Source organism: Protopterus annectens, chromosome 4.part0, assembly GCF_019279795.1.
Source record: "Protopterus annectens isolate FY-2018-M chromosome 4.part0, PAN1.0, whole genome shotgun sequence".
Lineage (NCBI taxonomy): Eukaryota > Metazoa > Chordata > Ceratodontiformes > Protopteridae > Protopterus > Protopterus annectens.
The window spans coordinates 1,592,756,884-1,592,777,368 of record NC_056733.1 but is presented as its reverse complement, the minus strand read 5'-3'; the positions used below and the strand labels follow the sequence as shown (position 1 = coordinate 1,592,777,368).

The following is a 20,485-nucleotide window of genomic DNA, read 5'->3' as shown; positions in this document are numbered from 1 at the left end:
TTTTCTTTTCCTTTCATCCCAGGTCTTTGAGTTTGGCCGTTTCCTAAGCAAATCTTCTCATCCTGGATTTCTAAGGCCATTTCTTTTTGTTATTCTCTTTAAAGGAAATGTCTTTCCTCATCAGTAAAGGCTCATTTTATCAGAACTGTTGCTTCTTCTGTGCTTTTTTCAAGGGACTGGATACCAATTCCATCCTTGAGATTGCTGCTTGGTCTTCTTCCCATGCCTTCACTAAACATTACAAGTTGGATGTTATTTCAAGGGCTAGGACTGGCTTTGCCAGGGCTGTCCTGCATGGGTTTCTAGAAGGCTTTTCAGTGCCATCCTCCTCACAGCTTTCCTCTTGAGCTTTTCTACCTTACACAAGAAATACTGCAACAGTGAAATGGAAGGACATAGTACAGTTTTGTAAAATCATACCATAACAGTAGATGTCCTTCTTTTCACTGTTGCAGTATTTGCTCCTTCCCTCCTACTTGCTCTGCTCTGTTCTTCTTGCCCTCTTGGTCAGGGGTTCTTTTCTCTTTCCTCCTCCTGGATGCTCATGTTCCTCCTAGTTCCTTTGGACATTGTTCCTCCTGGGGCTTTTCTGTTCTGAAGTGTGCACATCCATATGTCACCTTTATGCCCTACCCCTTGTGTGGGGAACATACGTGTTATGTACAGCGCCTGTAAATAATAAAGGATTTGGTATATTTGCTGGACATTGGGCTGTTCTTGGCAAGAGATCCCTCATGTAAGGAAAACTGCAAAAGTGAAGAGAATATCCGCTGTTATGGTAAGATTTTACACAACTGTACTTAAATCTGGGTCTCCCTTTGTCCCTGTTTGTTTGAAAACAGTTACCACAAACCACTTGCACTTTGCATCAGGAGTAGCTTCAGGAGGTATAAAAGTGCAAGATGTGTGGGACTCCATGGACAGACTCAAACACGTAAGTATAAAAGAGATACTCGCCCTGGTCAAAGCATTCAACTCTCTGAATCATCTCTGATCCCCGGTACCTCTTCAAGTTGTTACAGACAATGCTACATTCATGTGGTACATCAACTCTACAAACATCCTACATTCCATCAGAATAAAATTGTGTGTCAGACAAGCTGAGTAGGACAAGGGCAGTCCTTCACAAATGGAAACGAAATTGTGGGTATTCCAAGATTTGATCCATCTGTTGTGAATTCCTCAAGTAGACCTATTTGCCTCCTGTCTGAATAATCAGGTGGCAAGATTCTGCTCCAGGACTCAATGCAAGAAGTCCTGGAAGACAGATGCCTTTTTTTTCCTTGTGCAGGAATGTTCCTGCTGTATGCTTTTCCACCCTTTCAACTGATATTCAGGGTACTTCTTAAGATTCAAAAGGAATTCACTAATATCATTGTGATGACTCCCTTCTGGCCCAGGCAACCATGGTTCTTCTTTCTTTTGGAAATGGCCAGGAGCAATTACTGCAAGCTTCCTAACAGACTGGATATACTCACCCAACAACAGGACTGTTTGATACACCCTGACCCCAGTCAACTTCAACTGTCTGCTTAGATGATAGGGTATTAATTCCCTTTACACACCTTTTTACTGAGGACATGCAGCAGGTGTTAATGCAGGCAAGGAATTCTGCTACTAGAAGATCATATATATTAGTAAGTGGAAAAAATGTTTTCTAGTTGGTGCCAGTAACGTAACCAGCACCCATTCAGTGCTTATTCTCTGTTTTTTTATAATATTTTTGTGAGTTACTATTCCATAGCCTTTCTTACTTATCCATCAAGGTTTATTTATCTGCCATTTCAGCATGTTTGCCCATGGCTGCTACTCTTCCAAAGCATTCTCACGTCAAAATGTTTTTGAAATGTATTTTTCATAAGAAATCTCCAAGAAAACTCTCCTTGGGATCTTAATTTTGTGTTAGAGAAGCTAATACTTGCTCCATTTGAACCAGCTAACCTGCTTGACTTGAGGTTCTTACCATGGAAAACTGTTTTACTGATTGCTCTGACTTCTGCAAAAAGGGTATCTGAGTTTCAGGCTCTTATGGTGGGTAAATCTTATCTCATTTTCCACAGAGACATGGTTTCTTTGAGAACAAATCCAGTCAAACTATCCATCTCTCCATTTTCTTTCCTGAACCTAAAAATGCGGGAGAAAGGATATTACATACCTTGGGTGAGCCCAGATAACTCAAGTACTATTTTGACAGAACTAAATCTTTCAGATCTTCAGCCGGGTGTAGTGGCATGCTGCCTGGTATAGTGGCATGCAGTTGTAATCCTAGCTGCTTGGAAAGCCGAGGTTGCTGGGTCAAACCACATGGTATGATAGACGAAGGATCAAAAGGTCAATTGTGAATTTCTTGTTATGATAAGAAGGGACAACCTATGTCAAAACGACTATTTGCAAATGATTTGTCTTGAGGCTTTTAACTTTTGTTATACTCACCACAACAAAACCATTCCTGGTAGGGTAAAGGTCTACTCTACCAGAGCCTTGGCTTCATCTATGTCTTTTTGGAAAGGGTTGGATTCTAGAAGCATTCTAGACTATGCGGCTTGGTCCTCTGTTCATATTTTTACAAAGCACTACAGTCTTGATTCCTTCTCTAGGTCTAGAGGTTTTACTAGCACTTTTCTCCAGGGACTCCTGGACTAATCCCCATTCCAACTCCCAAATGTAGTAAGCTAGGATAATCTACCCATATAGCTTAGGCTACTGCAGCTGTTGTCTATATGGTGAACATAAACTTACCATTACAGTAGATGTTCAAGTGATCACTGCTGTAATAGCTGCTCCCTCTCTCCATCCCCCTTGATTTTTGGAGTGTTGTTTATGCCAGTGTGTGGGCATTTATTTCTTGTTGTTCCTAGCATTGCTGTTTCAGGGTTCAGCCTCCCATCTCTCTGCTGATATGAAAGCTGTAAAGGACTTGGTGCCCAAACCTGTCTTTTTAGTAGCTCAGCTTGAGCTGACTAACAGTTTGGGCACATGGAAGTTGCCGTGAAACTTTGGAAGCTCACCGACTGCTATATCCTATGCAGGATAAAACCCATATAGCTAAATCTACTGCAGAAGTGATCGTTCAAACATCTTCTGTTATGGTAAGTTTACTTACACAATTGTACTTTCTCTGAACAAACCATTTTAAACAACTTTAAGTAATACAGCAATTTACTTTGAAAATTCTTACAGTTGGACAACTTTGAACTCATCTAAGTGCCTTCAGGAACTGTCAGTGTATTGTGCTAGAGGTGACCTCTACTTGGTCTGTTGAGCAGTGAATGCTACAGTTCTGTTTGAAACTCTTTATTTTAAATGTACTGCTGAGTAGTTAACACTAAATTGGCAAGCCCATTTTAGTAATACAGACAGGTGACAGATACATTACACAGTGCCTTCCAACATTACGAAATAAGCTTCCATTTACTCTTACTGTCAGTAGAAGGCCACCATAAGTTGACAGACTGAGTGGCTCTTAATGTGTTTGTTTCTGGAGTGGCAATGATAGAAAATATCAGCACAGAGTTACAGTAGGCAAGCTTCTTGAAGATCAGTAAGTCTTCAGCTGGTTAGTCAAGCAGTTGAACGTCAGCAGTACTGTTCTGAAATATCTAATTTTTCTGCCATCAGGTACCTGTACAAGTTTGGTAGTTGGCGCAGAGGTTTAAGTCTGTGTGCTGTAGTTCCTGTGGTACAGGGTATTCTGTCAGCCATACCTCTTAGCTGTCCAGATTTTTGCAGAATGTCCAGATGTTTGCCTCCTAGTTTTGGTCTGTTCCTCATAAAATATGTGGTTTTCTGGATTTTTGTGACAAATCAGTGAGGGCTAAATTCACTAAGTAATGACAGGCATTTACTTCATATCCTTCCAAAAATGCATAGTGACACAAGACCTTTTATTCTAACAACTTTCTAAGTTTATAATAACAATATTAAAAATTGTCCCTATTTTGGGGGCTTTGTCCCCCATTATTTTTGGCTTTGTCCAGATTTTTTGTGCTAAAAGGTTGAGAGCTATGCTCGCATCCCTCTTTTGCCTGCTGTGTGACGTTAAGCAAATTGCTTAATATACACTGTGAAAGTAGGAGACTCCAAATCCGACTTCAGACCAGTGACAAATGGAGTACCACAGGGTTCAGTCCTGGGTCCTCTCCTACTTGGTATCTACTTCTCTGAAGTACAGGCTAACACAGAAGGTCTTTGGCTAACGAAGTTCGCAGATGACTGCAAACTAGGAACCATAATCGAAACTCCTAATGATGTGGACATCCTAGAAAAGGGCCTCACTGAGACAGATGCCTGGTGTCAAAGTCATGGCCTCAAGCTCAATGTCAAAAAGTGCATTGTCATCCCCTGTGGTAAAAACTCATCCTATGAACTTCCAAATAGGTGGTAGTCTACTTAACACTGAAAGTGTGATAAGAGACCTTGGGACACAGTTGGACAGTAGTCTCTCCTTTGATAATCATATTTCCACAGTAAGGAAATCCTTCTACGTGGCACACCTCATCACAAAAGGTTTCTCATCCAGGAAAAAGGAGGTCATTATTCCCGTCTGCTAGTCACTCATTAGACCCATTATAGAATACAGTGCCCCTTTTAGTATGTACGTCACAAGACATCTACAACTGGAAAGGCTGCAGAAATACCTCACAGAGGATTACTGGCCTCAAACAGATGCCCTACACAGACCATCCCAAAAAACTCCAGCTTTACTCCGTTGCATATCGCCTACTCAGAGGTGATCTCTGCCTAACATACAAAGCTATGTCAAACCCAGAGCTGTTGGACATGCTCCACTTAAAGAAATCCCAATCCCTCCAAGCTACACGCTCTAGGGACCTAAACCTTGTCACCACAATAAACTGAACATGCAGGAGGGATAGATTCCTGTCCCAAAGACTTCCCATACTCTGGAACAAACTGCCTATCTATATCAAACAAAGCTCCTCCTTAGCACTCTTCAGGAAAAATCTTGATGATCAGATGGGAAATAGGACATTCACCCCGAGGATCAGTTCTGTGGCTCTGCTCGACAGGGGCACAGGAAAATAATTTTCTTGGGTGGCGAAAGCCAGGGTACCTTTTTGGCTAGGCTTATATAGACCCTAAGGCCAAATAACCTAGTACCTACCTATGAACATTGCTCCTGGGTCGTTCCTGAAAAGGAATTAATAAATTATGTTATTGTCATTATTTTTATTATTGTTATTGTTTTTTTCCTTTGTGTTTGGATTTGAGTTCTTCATTCTCCTCTTGCTTCTTTTGTGACAGTAAATTAATCACTTAAGCAGGCAGTGCTCATGGATTGCCCTTGGAAAAAGGCACTTGTGCCTAAAGAGTCTACTCTATTAACACATGAATAAAAGCAAATTAGCAAAATGTTTGGATGATGTTTAGGACTTACTAGCATACCTCTCAACCTCTTAGAGCAAGAAATATGGACAAAGCCATAAATAAAAGTGGGACAGAGGCCCAAAAATAGGGACAATTTTGTAAATGTTACTCTTACAGACTTAGAAAGTTGAAAGAGTAACATATTTCGCATTAGCATGAATTTTCTGCAGGGTATGAAGTCTGAAACTCAAATGCCTGTCATTATTTTCTAACTTCAGTCTTTAAAAATTTGCCACTAATTTGCCAGGAAACCACAATTTTATGAAAAACGGACCAAAACTGTGAGCCAAAAATCTGGACATACTGCGAAAATCTGTACAGTTGAGTGGTATGCTTACAAGGATGAAAAGGTTTTGCATTAGCATGCATTTTCTGAAGGTCTTGAAGCCTGAAACTCAAATGTCTCTTGTTATTTATTGGCTTCAGTCCTCGATGATTTGCCAGAAAAAAACACAGATTTTAAAAGTACTGGACAGTTGAGAGGTATGCCTCAGAAGTGTGGGAAAAAATGAGAAGTTTAACTACTCAACAGCTACACTAAATAGTTAATTCTTTGAAACAGAAATTAATAATGTTGAAGCTTTCAAAGCTGCAGTGAGGGATTCCTTTAAGAACAGTATTGAGGAGTTGGATGACATGTTTTGCTGTTCTCTGCGGTATCTTCACTTTGCAACTGTTGAAACTAATATGAACAGATGAGACAGTATCTAATAAATATCCTTCTGTATCACTGTTGCAGTATTCTTCACCTTGGGGATCTCCTGCCAGGGATAGCCTAATGTCTGGAAAGTATACCTAAGCCTATAGATCTTGTTTGCACCATACATCCCATGTATGCTCCCCATTCAGGACATAGAGCATAAAGGTATTATACGAATACAGTTGCCCAAAAAGTCTTTGCCACCAGTATGAATGCCACCATCGCTTGTCGGGCTGAACATCCTTTTGCTGTGCTGAATATGTAGTCATCAGATAAGTGCCCCATTGGGGTCATTTTTCTTTTTCTCTTGGTCTTGTTCTGTTTTGGTTACCTAGAGTTCATGTCATCCAAGAAAGGAAAATGTCAGTGTGGGAGTCAGTTTCCCTGTAAGGATCATCATAAAAAGTGTCTTTTTTGTCTGGGTGCTTCCCATGACTATATATCCTGTAGCATTTGTGCCCAGTACTCTTAGAAGATGGTTGTCATCCTTGGTCATCTATCTCAAGAACCAGAGGCTTAAACTGTTAGCCTAGGGTAAAATTGTAGAATTTTCTAACCTCGAGGTACCATTAAGTAAGAAGGTGGCCAAGAAATCTTGACTGGATTCTTTGTCTGTCCAGCCTCCACTGGACGTTTCCCCCTAGAAGTGGGTGATAGCTCCGTAGGCCACCTGATGTCTACATTAGATTTGTCTGCTTCAACTCTGTTTAAGGCCGGCATGGATCCTTTCTTTCACACATGCTCTGAGGCTTTGCAGGTGTCTGCTCCAGATGTCAAGGGGGATCCATGGTCGATCATCTCTGAGGACCTCAGAGGGATTCCGCAGATTTTGGTCAGGGAAGAGGATGTTCATCGTGTTACACTGCTGCAGTCATCACACTTGGGTTATCCTGCCATCAGGCAGTTCCCCAGTCGGCCCGAATTCCAAAGTCTTGGTCCGGCATCGGTTGCTGTCGCTTCCTCCCTGACGTCAGTGCGACAGGGGTATATAAGTTGCAGCCAACGCCATTTTCTTCTGTCTTTCTTGCCGTGCGGTGCCCGAAGCAAAAGCAGTTCGCAAGTGCCGGTCGGCCGACTCCTGAGATTTTCATTCCGAATCCAGAACCAAAGTCTACTACAAAGCTGAGTACCCCGTTGGGGAAACTTTTTCTTGCCTCAGACGGATGTCAGTAAAAGTTAATAACTGTATTTCTTGTGGGAAGCAAATACCTCATAAGGATTTCCATTCTTATTGTATCCCATGCCTAGGCCCGGACCACAACGTCACTGGTTGTCGGTTTTGTGCTAGGTTTAACAAGCGCACTATTAAATGTCGGTTTGATTTTGCCCGGCATTACTTTGGCAGAAAATTTAATTACACCATGCCGTCGGAACTTCCGACGACCGCAATTCATAAAAAGCGCAAAGACAAAGACAGGCATCCGAGGCCCAAAACTGATGATGAAGCCTCTTCTAGGCCAGTCGCCGGTTCTCCGGTTTTCAGCGAGGCGCCTTCGCAGCCCCTGATGACCGCTTCTGCAGAACCGCAGGCGGCCACCGACTCCCTAGTGGAGATGGCTGGGTCCTCGGACACACAAGTTTTTCAGACAACCGAAACCGACTCTGCTGAGGGATCTGGAGTACATGAGCAACCTGAAGCTTCAGAGGGTGTCTTCAGACCTACTCAGCTAAGCATTGAACCCTCTTCTAAGTCTAAGCCACCTTTAAAAGCAAAGAAACAAATGCAGTCTCCAGGACAGGCCTCCATGCCTAAGAAACAAATGCTCAAAATGGCCGAAGACCTAATCACTCTGATCAGGGGGTCCCATCCCCCACCTGATAAAAGACCTAGACAGGATGCAGATTATGACTCATCTGACCAGGTGTCCATTTCCTCAGATTCATCCTCAGACTTCGGTTATTCTTTACCCCCTTATGAGGATTCTGATGCTGAGGAATCAATTCCATCAGCCTCTCCACCAGAGGACTACTCTTTTGGGGAAACCTTGTACACCATGAGGGAGCATTTCCATTGGGAAGGCCAAGATTACTCGGAATCCAAGAAAAGGCTCAGAGAATTCCTACTATTGCCTCAACACAGACCCCTAGCTATTTTTCCAGTGTTAGATATTGTGGATGATGTGTATACTGAATCCAAACAGGTATTACAGAGTCCCTGACTCACACAAATTTCTGTACAAAAGCCCAGTGGCAGACCCAGAAACTATTTCTCAGGGACCCAAAGGGGTTAAGGCCTCATCAGCAAAGAATCCAGTTCCCTCTGACAGAGACTCCAGAGCATTAGACAGATGGGGAAAGAAAGTATATACGTCTGCAACTTTAGCAAAGAGAGCTTTAAATTGCCAATTTCACATGCTAAAATATCAGCAATTCTTGATGTCTCAGTTGAAACAAAAAATGCTTTCAGATACAGATCCTCCTAATTTTAAGGAAATGCAGGATTTATTGCATGCTGCTGAACAAGTGGGAAAACATACTTTGCAATGTGGTTTTAATTCTTTAGAGGCCTCCTGTAGAGCAACAGTTACAGGCTCTGTCATTAGAAGACATGCATGGTTAAAAGAACATACGTTACGAGATCATGTTAAAGCTAAACTACTGGATGCACCTTTGCAGCATGATGTTTTATTTGGAGTCAAGGCAGAAGAGGTATTAAAGAAAAAGGAGGATAAGGCAAAATCTATGCAAACAGTGAAGGATTTCTTACAGGTACAGCCTCCTCGATTTAGCAGAAACTGGCCAACAAAGAATTGGTCCTTTCCAGCTACGGACAGACCTCATAGGGGCAGATACAGACGTCCAAGAGGTAGAGGACAACCACAAGGTCCTTACAGGCCTCGACAGTGGGGTGCATCAGGCCAGAAAGAAGGGGAAGACAGACACCAACCTTACAAAAAACAGTCCCAATGACTTCCCACTACAGCTGCCAAACATCTCTCTATTGGCAGCCCCCTTAGGAGGAAAACTGGCTCTTTTTTATTACAATTGGCATATGATCACCAAAGACAAATGGGTTCTCAATATCGTATCTCAAGGTTACAGGTTCCACTTTCACACGCTACCAAGGTTAAAAGGAATGCCAAATCAGTGGGCAGAGGCTCAAAAACAAATTACAGCACTCATGAACATTTGAGCTATTCAAAAAGGTACCTCCACAGTAACAGGGACAAGGATTTTACTCAAGACTCTTTCTGGTGCCCAGAAAAGACAAAGCCTGGAGGCCCATTCTGGGTCTTTCTTCTCTAAACACTTACCTGGATGTTCCGAAATTCAGAATGTTGACATTACAGCAGCTTCTTCCCATGCTGGGCAAGCAAGCTTGGCTCATGACCTTGGACCTAAAGGAGGCATACCTGCATGTCCCTATCAGACAAAACTGCAGAAGATACCTCAGATTCATAGCTGGTCCAATGCACTATCAATTCTCTGCACTGCCCTTTGGCTTATCTACTGCGCCCAGGGTCTTCACAAAGTGGCTGGCACCAGTAATTGCATTTTGCAGACAGAGAGGAATTCAAATTTACCCGTACCTGGACGACTGCCTGATTCAAGCAGAGAGCAAAGACATTCTCCTAAAGCATCTGGCGTTTGTAAAAAAAGTTAAGTTGCCTGGGCTACACAGTAAACAAAAAGAAATCAAAACTAGTGCCCTCACAAGAGATAATATTCCTGGTGCCAGCTTGAACACAATGGCCCAGATGGCTTATCTCATGCTAGACAAGCAAGGACAACTGACTCAATACTTTCAATTGATGGCAACAAAGACCCAACTCCCTGCAAGAAAACTTCTGCAGGCCTTGGGCTACATGGCATCTTGCATACTACTAATTCCATATGCCAGACTGCATATGAGGAAACTACAATGGTACCTAAAGAGCGTATGGTCTCAACACTGTCAAAGTTTGGAAACAGTTATACCACTAATACCTTGCCTTCAGAAGGAGTTTCGATGGTGGGCTCAAGCTTGTCACCTCAACAAGGGTCAGCCTTTTACTCAACCCATGGCCAGGCAAACACTGACAACAGATGCATCGGATTACGCCTGGGAAGCACACATGGCAGGAAAATGTATTCAGGGCAAGTGGCCCATAGAACAAAGGCATCTTCACATCAACCAAAAAGAGATGCTAGCTGTGCAAAATGCCCTTATAGCTTTCAAGGACCTGCTGCATCCAGGACAACTACTACTAAAGACAGATAACACCACAGTTATGTGGTACATAAACAAGCAAGGGGGCACCCATTCCTACCCACTCTGCAGACAAGCCATGAACTTGTGGAGCACAGCCATAAACTGTCAAGTTCATCTACAAGCACAATTCCTGCCAGGAGAGAAAAACACACTGGCAGACGACTTAAGCAGAAATATCATGGATCCCCACGAATGGGAATTAAATCCACAAATATTCAGACTGATAACACAAAAATGGTGGAGCCCGGACATAGATCTGTTTGCATCACCAAGGAATTGCCAGCTACAGAAATTTTGCACAAGGAGTTACCATCCACTAGCATGGAAAGTGGATGCCCTCTCATTCAGCTGGAAAAACCTACAAGTATACGCTTTCCCACCTTTGCCTCTTTTTCTAAAAGTACTCAAAAGCCAGGCAAGAGAAGCCAAATATGATCCTGATTGCACCAGACTGGCCACGCCAGCACTGGTACCCAATCTTAAAAAACTTAGCACAAGAACCACCCTGGATTTTGCCTCAAATACCACATCTGCTGTCTCAGAAAAACAATCAGATACTCCACAGCCAGCTAAAGACCTTAAACCTAGCTGCATGGAAGATACATTAGCCAAAGAAGAACTGCCTCTCTCCAAAGCAGTTATGGATGTCATCCTGGAGTCCAGAAGGCATAGTACCAGGAAAGCCTATTCGGATAAATGGAAGAGATTCTGTGCGTGGAACCAGGCTCACAGCCTTGACCCTCTTGTGCCAAACATTCCTCAGATACTACAATATTTGACTGAGATGCTGGACAAAGGCCTTTCCTTTTCATCCATAAAGATACACGCCTCTGCCATCTCTGCCCACTACAACACGGATCCACCAATTTTCTCTTATCCCTTGCTAAAACAGTACCTCAGAGGGGCAAAAAACATAAGACCACCCAGTAGAGCACCTACTCCAACTTGAGACCTCAACTTTGTTTTGGAAAAAATTGACCTTACCTCCTTTTCAGCCAGCACAGCAGAATTCAAATATATCTCTTGGAAAACTGCTCTGCTCCTGGCACTAACATCAGCACGAAGAGTTTCAGAATTACAGGCACTAATGGCAGTGGAACCATTCCTTATCTTCCACCAGGACAGGGTGTCTCTAAGAACTAACCCTACTTTTATGCCTAAGGTGGATTCAAGTGTGTCTCTGAACCAAACTATTCACGTGCCAACTTTTTATCCAAAACCACAGAATAAAGGGGAGAGATTACTGCATTCTTTGGACATTCACAGGCAGTTACGCTTCTACTTAGACAAAACTAAAGCTTTCAGAAAATCTGAGCAATTATTAGTTGCATATGCTGCAGGAGCACAGGGAAAAGCCATTTCAAAATGGATAGGACATTGCATACGTTTCTGCTATACACACCATGGAAAACCTGTGCCTACCAGCATTAGATCTCACTCCACCAGGGCAACAGACACTTCAATGGCCTACCTCAGAGGATTACCTACCAAGGATATTTTGGAAGCAGCAACATGGAGCTCTGTGCATACCTTCACCAAGCATTACCACCTGCCTCTATACTCCAAATCCAGAGCTGGCTTCCCCTTTGCAGTACTGCAGAGCCTTATAGCCACCCCAAATGCATTATAGTACCAGCCACCCTACCTCAGCTTTGGGATTCTACCCAAGTGTGATGACTGCAGCAGTGTAACATGATGAACATAGTACAGTTTTGTACCTACCATAAATGTAGATGTTCGAGTGTTCACGTGGCTGCAGTCCAGGTTACCCTCCCTCCTTCCCCTCTTCACTGCTGGTGCGTACCTAGGATATTTACCCTTTACTACCTATGGGGAGTATTTGCTGGTAACTAAAAGTTGTTGTTTGCTTTTCTTACTTATGTTATATTAGCAATTTGAATTGCCTACCTATTTGGGGGCACCTGACATCTGGGGCAAGAAAAACTGAAGAAAATGGTGTCGGCTGCAACTTACATACCCCTGTCGCACTGACGTCAGGGAGGAAGTGACAGCAACCAACGCCGGACCAAGACTTTGGAACTCGGGCCGACTGGGGAACCGCCTGACGGCAGGATAACCCAAGTGTGATGACTGCAGCAGTGTGAACACTTGAACATCTGCATTTATGGTAGGTACAAAACTGTACTTTCCAGATACTCTTATTGAATCTTGTCAAAGGTTGGAGCCTCCTGTGTTTGTTAGGGCTGACATCCCTACCAACAAAAAGCAAAAGACTAAGCATACTTCTGTATACCCTAAGGATCTTCAAAGTGAATGGCAGGAATTGAGTCAGGGCCTGTTTAGTGCCTTACTGACCCTGAAGCCTCCCCAAGGGGTTTTGATGCCTACTCTCCCTTGGACCTCAACTCCTCCGAAATGGACTAGGGAACCATTGGTCCTTGTCTTACTCTTCCCAGATGCCTTCACCTTTGGCTTATGATTCTGATGAAGAAGAATTCATTAGTTCTGAGTCTCCTTTTGAGAAATTGTCTTTTGGTGTTTTTATTGCTAGACAAATGGAATACTTTAAGTGGGATTCTTCTCAAGTGTCTGATATCCAGAAGAAATTAATTATGAGCTGCTTCAGATGGAGACCTCTTGACCTTCTGCAGTATCGTCTTTGTTGACTTCTTTGTTAGACACCTTTATAGTTGCTTCTAAGTCTCCTGATTCTCAGCCTCTTGCTCCAAAGAAACCTGACAGGTTCTGTAAGGTTCCGGAGGACTGTCAATTCTTATTTGTGTCGTCCTGACCCTGCTGTGCTGTCAGCCTCCTCTGACAAGCCTTCTAAATGCTTACTCTCATCCAACCGTCTGCCTTTGGATAAGGATAGTAGGGCAATGAACAAAATTGTTAAGGTTTATACTGCTTCTACTTTGGCCTTTTGGGCCATCAGTTACCAGATCCACATGAAAATATATGCTTTGGTCTTGATTGCCTAGGCTTGTCAGGTTATTTCTGACCTCCTTGATTCTGAAGCAAAATCTTTTGCTCTGTCTATTTTGGGTTCTTCCTCTCAGCTGGCTCGTCACTCTATTAAGTGTAGCTATGATGCTGCTGATGCATCTTTCCCAAGATGCTGCTTTTGAGTCTGTCATTATTCTCGTCTTTCCCTGCAGTCATTACCTGAAGATATTAAGGCCAACTTGCTGGATGCTCCTTTGGATAATAAAAATCTCTTTGGGACTGCTGCTATGTTTAAGACTCTTCAGGAAAAAGTTAAAGCTTTGCAGGATATGTTTGTGTCCCCTATCCCTAGGTTCCAGAGGAACTATCCTACTATGTCTGTTTTTATTCACATGCAGCCTTGCCAGGTCACTAAAGGTAGGATGGGTGGTAGGCGAGCTTCTCCTGCTAAGTCTTCTCAGACTGCTATGGTTCAGAAACCCCCTTTATCTGGCAAGCCAGCTTCTTTGAATTTTACCCCCTCCCCATCCCTCGGCCAAGCTCTCTTGTCCCTTTGTCTCTCCCTCTGCCTTCCAAACTCCCATTTCATCACCTCATATTCTTGGGTTTTCTATCATCCATCAGGGTTACTTCATGGTGTGGAAGTCTCTTCCTCCTTTTTCAGGGATTCCCAACTTCCTCTGGAAAAACTTACTAAATTCTCAGAGGCCCTTGGATCCACGGTTGAGCAGTTAACCATTCAACCTGTCATCCCTTCACAAGTAGGAAAGGGATTTTACTCCAAGATTTTCCTGATCCTGCCAAAGGAGGGCATTTAGAGACCTATTCTGGATTTCTTTTTGCTCAACACCTTTCTCAAGGTTCCTTCTTATTGGATGCTTACTCTTCAAACCCCGTTTCTTTATCGAGACAACCTGTTGCTTCTGGCACCAATTGCCTGTTACAGGTTCTGGAGTTCACTGTATCTCTCCTCCAAAGTCTAAGCTTCACTATCAACTTTTAAATCTTTCCTAACTCCCTCACAGAATCATGTGCATCTGGGCTACAGGATTCAGACAGTGCCAATGATGGCCTCTCTTCTACTTCCAAATGTTCTGTCCTTGCCAGCTTTCTTTTAGCTTGTTCTTCCTCTGCCAGCTGGGATTCATGGCCTGTTCTATACCAATGCTTCCTTTTGACAGATTGCACATGCGGAAGCTTCAGTGGTACTTCATAACATTTTGGCTTCAGCATTGCCACCGTCCACTACAAGTCTACTACAGCTGTTGTCTCTTCTGGTGCTTTCTTCAGGGGGTTGGACACCAGTTGCATCCTTGAAGCTGCTACTTCATCTTCAGTGCATACCTCTGCTAAGCATTATAAATTGGATATGGTTTCTTGGGACAGAGCAGGTTTTGCTAGAGCCATTCTGCATGGATTCATTGAGGGCTCTTCCCAGCTTTCCATCTTCCGATCCTTTTCTTGAGCTTTTACACTCTCTCTAAGGTGAAGACTACTGAAACCGTGATATAGAAGGACATAGTACAATTGTGTAATATCTTACCATAACAGTAGATGTCCTTCTCTTCACTATTGCAGTATTTGCCCCCTCCCTCTTCCCCCTCTTTTTTTTTTTCTTTTGGGTTTTGTTTGGTTTTCCTTCTGGCTGAGGATCTACCGTTTCCATCTACATTTTCTCCTTCTGGATCTGATTTATCCTCTGGAGACTGTTTTCTTCTGGGGCAATTCAGTTTTGGGTAATTGCATTCGTATGTCACCTTTATGCTGTACATCCTGAATGGGGGTCATACATTTTGCATATGGTGAATGCAAGATCTAAAGGCTTTGGTATTCTGGCCGGATGCTGGGTTGTCCTTGGCAGGAGATCCTTAAGGTGAAGAATACTGCAACATTGAAGAGAAGGATATCTACTGTTATAAGATTTTACACAAATGTACCGTCTTTGCTTATGTGTTACTATGCTGTGCTAGTACATATTAGCTGTTTTGTAACCTTTTTTAAGTTAGTGGTTGAGTAATTCAATATTCTCACCAGCATTTTTGTACTTTATCTTCTAGTATTATCTGCCTGTTGCAGAAAATGCTACATCTAGCCATTGAAGTGGACAACTCCCCAGCTCTCAGCTCCAATAAGATTGTAGACCAGATGTTTCAGCATGTTTTAAACATATCAAGCAGGCCAAAGAGGTAGGTGAACACTTCATCTTAAACACATGCATTGTGTTTAGTAATGTGTTGTAAATTAACTTAATTTTGCTTTTTTGTTTTCTTTTCTTTTTTAGAGTAAGGTTCATAGTAATGTTTTCACTGATGGTAGTATATATAAAGCTCAAGGAGTGGAGTGCTGCATTGTAGTTTAACAATTGTTGTTCAGTACAGTGAAGCAAAAAATATGCTCAGGGTTTGAGAAACTTGGATGTTGTTCAAGTAATAACTCATCCTAAGGGATAGTATATATTAGCTGTAGATCTACAGAGTGGTATTGCTCAAAGGATGATCATGTTAAAGCTAGGACTTTGGTAGTAAGGAATTTTTTATTGACCACATCAACTGAGTAACAAAATTAATTTTATTACTCAGCATTAACTATACCTTGATTTTTTTTTGTACCCACCTCCACCCTGGCTGCCTGCCAACCATCAGTCCTTCCTTGACCGCTTAAGTTTATTTGTTTCACTTCTTTGGTGCAAATTGTAGACAGTAATGGATATTTTGATGATAACCTATCTCCCCACTCTCTAGTTGCTAAACCTATACTGCAGTCCTAATGGAAGGATGTGTGCACTTCTGAGCACATCCCTCTCAGGATTTTGTGCTCCATATGGAAACTGCTGCTCTACATAGCTTGGCAGAGCCAAGCTCATGTCCTTAGTTCATGTGCTGCACAGTAGCCGGCATTGCAGCAGACAGGGCCATATCCTTCCCTCCCTCCACATTGGGTGAACCAGTGTCAGCCACTCATTGTCCCCCTTCCCTACCCCAGACACTATAGTAGTCATCTGCATCATAGACAGTGCTGCACCCCATCTATGCCATGTAGCCATACAGAATGTGAAGCATTTTAAGATTTTATACAATGCAATTGAATCATCATAATCAACCCCTTTTCCCATTTTACATGGAGATGAGGTGTCATGTCAACTGTTGCCACATCTCTTGAATCAGTGCCAGTGTCCCACCTTCTTTGACAGTCATGCCAGGTTGTCATAAGTCTTCTGTCACTCAGTCTATCCATCTCTTGGCTGGATATATTTCTGTGCTTTTGCCATCTTCCTGCCTCTCCCAAGTATGCTTTACAAAATTGCTTTCATGCATTTGTCATTTGTGAACAGTCCACCATAATTTTTTCTCCTTATCCTTTTCTACAGTTGGAGCTACTTTACCTTCTGCTCCAGTGTCTTCATTTCTTATGTACCACAGTGTGCACGCAGCTACCTCTCTGTCAGGCACTTTATCTCTGTTACCTCAAGCTTTCTCAACTGCTCTGCCTTCACTGCCCATGTTTCTGTGCCATACAGCAGCACAGTGTGCACCACTGTTTTGTACTCCTTACTTTTCAGCTTTTTTAGCATTCTTTTGTCACACGCTACCCCGACATTTTATACTATTTGTTGTGGCACCTCTGATTCAAGATTTAACCTCCTTATTTAGACTACCCTCCTTCTCAACCATACCTCCCAGATACTAAAGCTGTTAACCTGTTCCAACCACCACCCCCTTCTGTTTCAGCTTTCAGTTCAGCTTCTGTGGATTTTCCCACTTTGCTTCCATGACCACTCTTTTGTCAGTGCTTAATTTCATCCCATGTGATTTCAGTTTTGCATTCCAGTTCCATATCATTTGCTGATTGAAGTTCATGTTGAGCCTGCTTGTGGTGCCACATCATCTGCCTTTAGTATGAAGAGGAGTGGCCTCAGAGTTGAGCCCTGATAAACACCCACTCTTTCTGGAAAACCTTTGCGAGTCCGAATATTGTTAGTACTTGTATCGTTGGATCCTTTTACATAGCCTGTACTGATAATATCAATATTTCCAGGACTTCAGACCATTGAAGAACTGCCCAAATCCACTTTCTTGAGAACTTGCTGTATGCTTTCTTCAAGTCTTGGAGTGCCCAGTTGGACTCTTTCCTTATCTTCAGCTTCTTCTCCACTATTTGTCACACTGCAAACATCTGGTCAGTTGTACTACATTCTAATCTGAATCTGAACTGCTTATCTCCTGTCTCACTTTCTGCTGCTCTACATATTATTTTTTTCAGCCATCCTATCCAGCACTGTTATGTAGTGTTTACAGGAGGTTGATATATCTGTACTGCCCCCATTTGTGAAGAGCTCCTTTATTTTTTGTACACTGTCACTAGAATGCTTATTCTCTAGTCATCTGAATTCAAGTTTCTCTCCATACTCTACCGACTACCTTCTGGAGCTATTTCTCCCATAATGCACTCAACATCTTGATCATATCTGGTATGACTTCATCGGAGCCTGCTGCTTTTCCAGCACCATTTTCCATAGTGGACTTTGTACTACTACTAGGGTATGTTCTCCTTCCTCTTCCATAGTAGGCGGTATAGCTTCTCGGGAGTTTTTTCAATACAGAAGCTTTCTGAAGTACTACTTCCATCTTCCATTGATGTCCTTTTGACTTGTGAACAGATTGTTACTGACATGTTTTATGACAGCTGTCTGCTGACATGTCTTCTTTATCTTTCTGTCATTCTGTCATTGCTTTTTAGCCTTATAAGGTGTTTTTGTGCCTTTGGCTGAGTCAGCTTCCAGAAGCTGGTAACATTTCTGATGCCTTGTTTGGCATAGCGACTGCTGTCTTAGTCTGCTTGTTAGCCATCCAGTACTACTACTTAGCTTGGTCCATCTTTTCCGTGTCCCACTTCATCCTGCATTCCATCTTTTTTTTTCGTAAGCTTCTGGGCTTCTGAATTCCACCATCATCTTTCCTAATGTAAATTATTTCCATCTCTCTTTTACAGTTTTACACATGCTTTTTTTGAGACATTGCTATTCCTCTTCCCCTTCCCATATTTCTTCTTCCTGTGGTGCCAGAGCAGTTAGTATTTTTTGAATTCCTCTGTTTTCACCCCAGACAGATTCTAGGTCTTCCACCTAGTTTCTGTTGGCCTTAGAAACTTCGCTGACCACTACTTCCAGCTCATTGTGGCCACCAGTGGTTTATGTTAGCTGATGACCATTTCATTAGGAAATGGCTTTGCAGTTTCCATTTTGACCCAATGCCTTTCCTTACTAAGAGGAAGTTACCAAGTTGCATATTGTCCACTGTTATGTTTGAGATCTTGTGACTGTCTCTTGACAATCGATGTGTTGAGCACCGATGTTCATCGTGCATACAGCTGCAGTAATCACAGATGGGGTTTTCAGCCGTCAGGCGATCCCTCGGTCGGCCGAATTCCAAAGTCTTGGTCCGGCGTCGGTTGTCGTCGCTTACTCTTCTGACGTCAGTAAGGCCAGAGTATATAAGACACAGCCAACGCCATGTTCTTCAGTCTTTTTTGCCGCGCGGTGCCCGAAGCAGAAGCAGTTCGCAAGTGCCGGTCGGCCAGCTCCTGAATTACGAAAAAAAAAAAAAATTGGAACCGAAGTCTTCTTTAAAGCTAAGTACCCCGTTGGGGAAACTTTTCTTGCCTCAGACCGATGTCAGAAAAAGTTAATAATTGTATTTCTTGTGGGAAACAAATACCGCATAAGGATTTCCATTACGTTGCATACCTTGTTTGGGCCCAGACCACGACGTCTCGGGCTGTCGCTTTTGCGCTACCTTCAATAAACGCACTATCAAGCGTCGGGCGGAGTTCGCCCAACACTACTTTGGTAAAGCTTTTGATTATAAGATGTCGTCGGACACTCCGACTACCGTTTTGTCCAAAAAACGCAAGGAAAAGGACCGACAAGCGAGACCCGCGGTCCCCGCCGACACCACGCCAAAACAGGCTACACGTGGTCCGGTCCTCAGCGAGACGCCTTTGCAGTCCCTGACTACCGACGACACTCCTTTGGCGGTGTTCTCTGTACCCGAGACCGCTGGGTCCTCGGTCCTTTCCCAGACTACAACCGAAGCCCCTGCTAATGTCGAGCCTACTAATGTGGACAGGTCCACCTCCACCCATGGTGTATTTAGGCCCTCATCTTCTTTTTCAATAAAGGCTTTTACTAAATCCAAAGCAGCCAGGCATCCCACGAGGCCTGTTGCACAGGGCCCATCTCCTGGACCCATGCCTAAGAAACAGATGCTTAAAATGGCTGAGGATTTAATTACTCTTATCAGAGGTTCTCAGCCCCTCCTGACAAGAGACCCAGAGTGGAGGAAGAATCTCCCTCTTCTGATCAGGGATCCATTTTATCAGAACATTCTGATGCAGAGGAACACTCTTACTCCCCTTTTGAGGATTCGGATGCAGAACAGTCCATTCCTTCTGTATCCCTCCTGAGGATTTTTCTTTTGGGGAAACCTTGCACACTTTGAGGGAACACTTCCATTGGGAAGGCCAAGACTTTTCAGATTCCAAGAAAAGACTTAGGGAATTTCTTTGGTTACCTCAGCACAGACCTCTGGCTATACCCCTGTTTTGGATGTACTGGATGATGTCTATTCGGAGGCTTGCCTTAACCCTGATTCTCTGCCTCCTGCACCAGTAAAACCTGATAGGTATTACAGAGTACCCAGCTCTCACCAATTTCTCTACAAAGGCCATAATGCTGACCCTGAAACCATTTCACAAGGCCCCAAGGGATTAAAGGCCTCCACTGCCAAGAATCCACTCCCTGCAGAAAGGGAATCCAGATCTCTAGAAAGGTGGGGTAAAAGGTATATACCTCGCCACCCTAGCCATGAGGGCTTTAAACTGTCAGTTTCATACGATTAAATATCAACAGTACCTGTTATCACAATTAAGGAACAAAATGTCTCAACCTGAACAACCATATTTAAAAGAGTTACAGGATATGATGCATAGTGCGGAGCAAGTGGGTAAACACACCTTACAATGTGGTTATGATGCCCTAGAGGCTTCCAGTAGAGCGGCTGCCACAGGATCAGTCATTCGCAGGCATGCCTGGCTTAGGGAATAAAATTTACCTGATCATGTGAAAGCTAAACTTCTTGATGCTCCTTTACAAAAGGATGTATTATTTGGTACTAATGCTGAGGACATACTACGGAAAATGGAAGAAAAAGCCAAATCTATGCAAACTGTCAAGGCTTTCTTACAGGTCCAACCACCACGTTTTAGCAGAAATTGGCCTTCAAAAAACTGATCCTTTCCAGCCA

General features: G+C 43.1%; 1 protein-coding gene across 1 annotated transcript in view; it reads left to right on the top strand.

Moving 5' to 3' along the window:
• The window catches only part of SIMC1 (SUMO interacting motifs containing 1), a 1,791,957-nt gene that overhangs the window by 1,548,075 nt on the left and 223,397 nt on the right, over positions 1-20,485 (top strand). Inside the window, exon 6 of the mRNA XM_044069369.1 lies at positions 15,242-15,370. Coding sequence (XP_043925304.1) covers positions 15,242-15,370 — 129 coding nt within the window. The remainder of the gene's footprint in view (positions 1-15,241; positions 15,371-20,485) is intronic.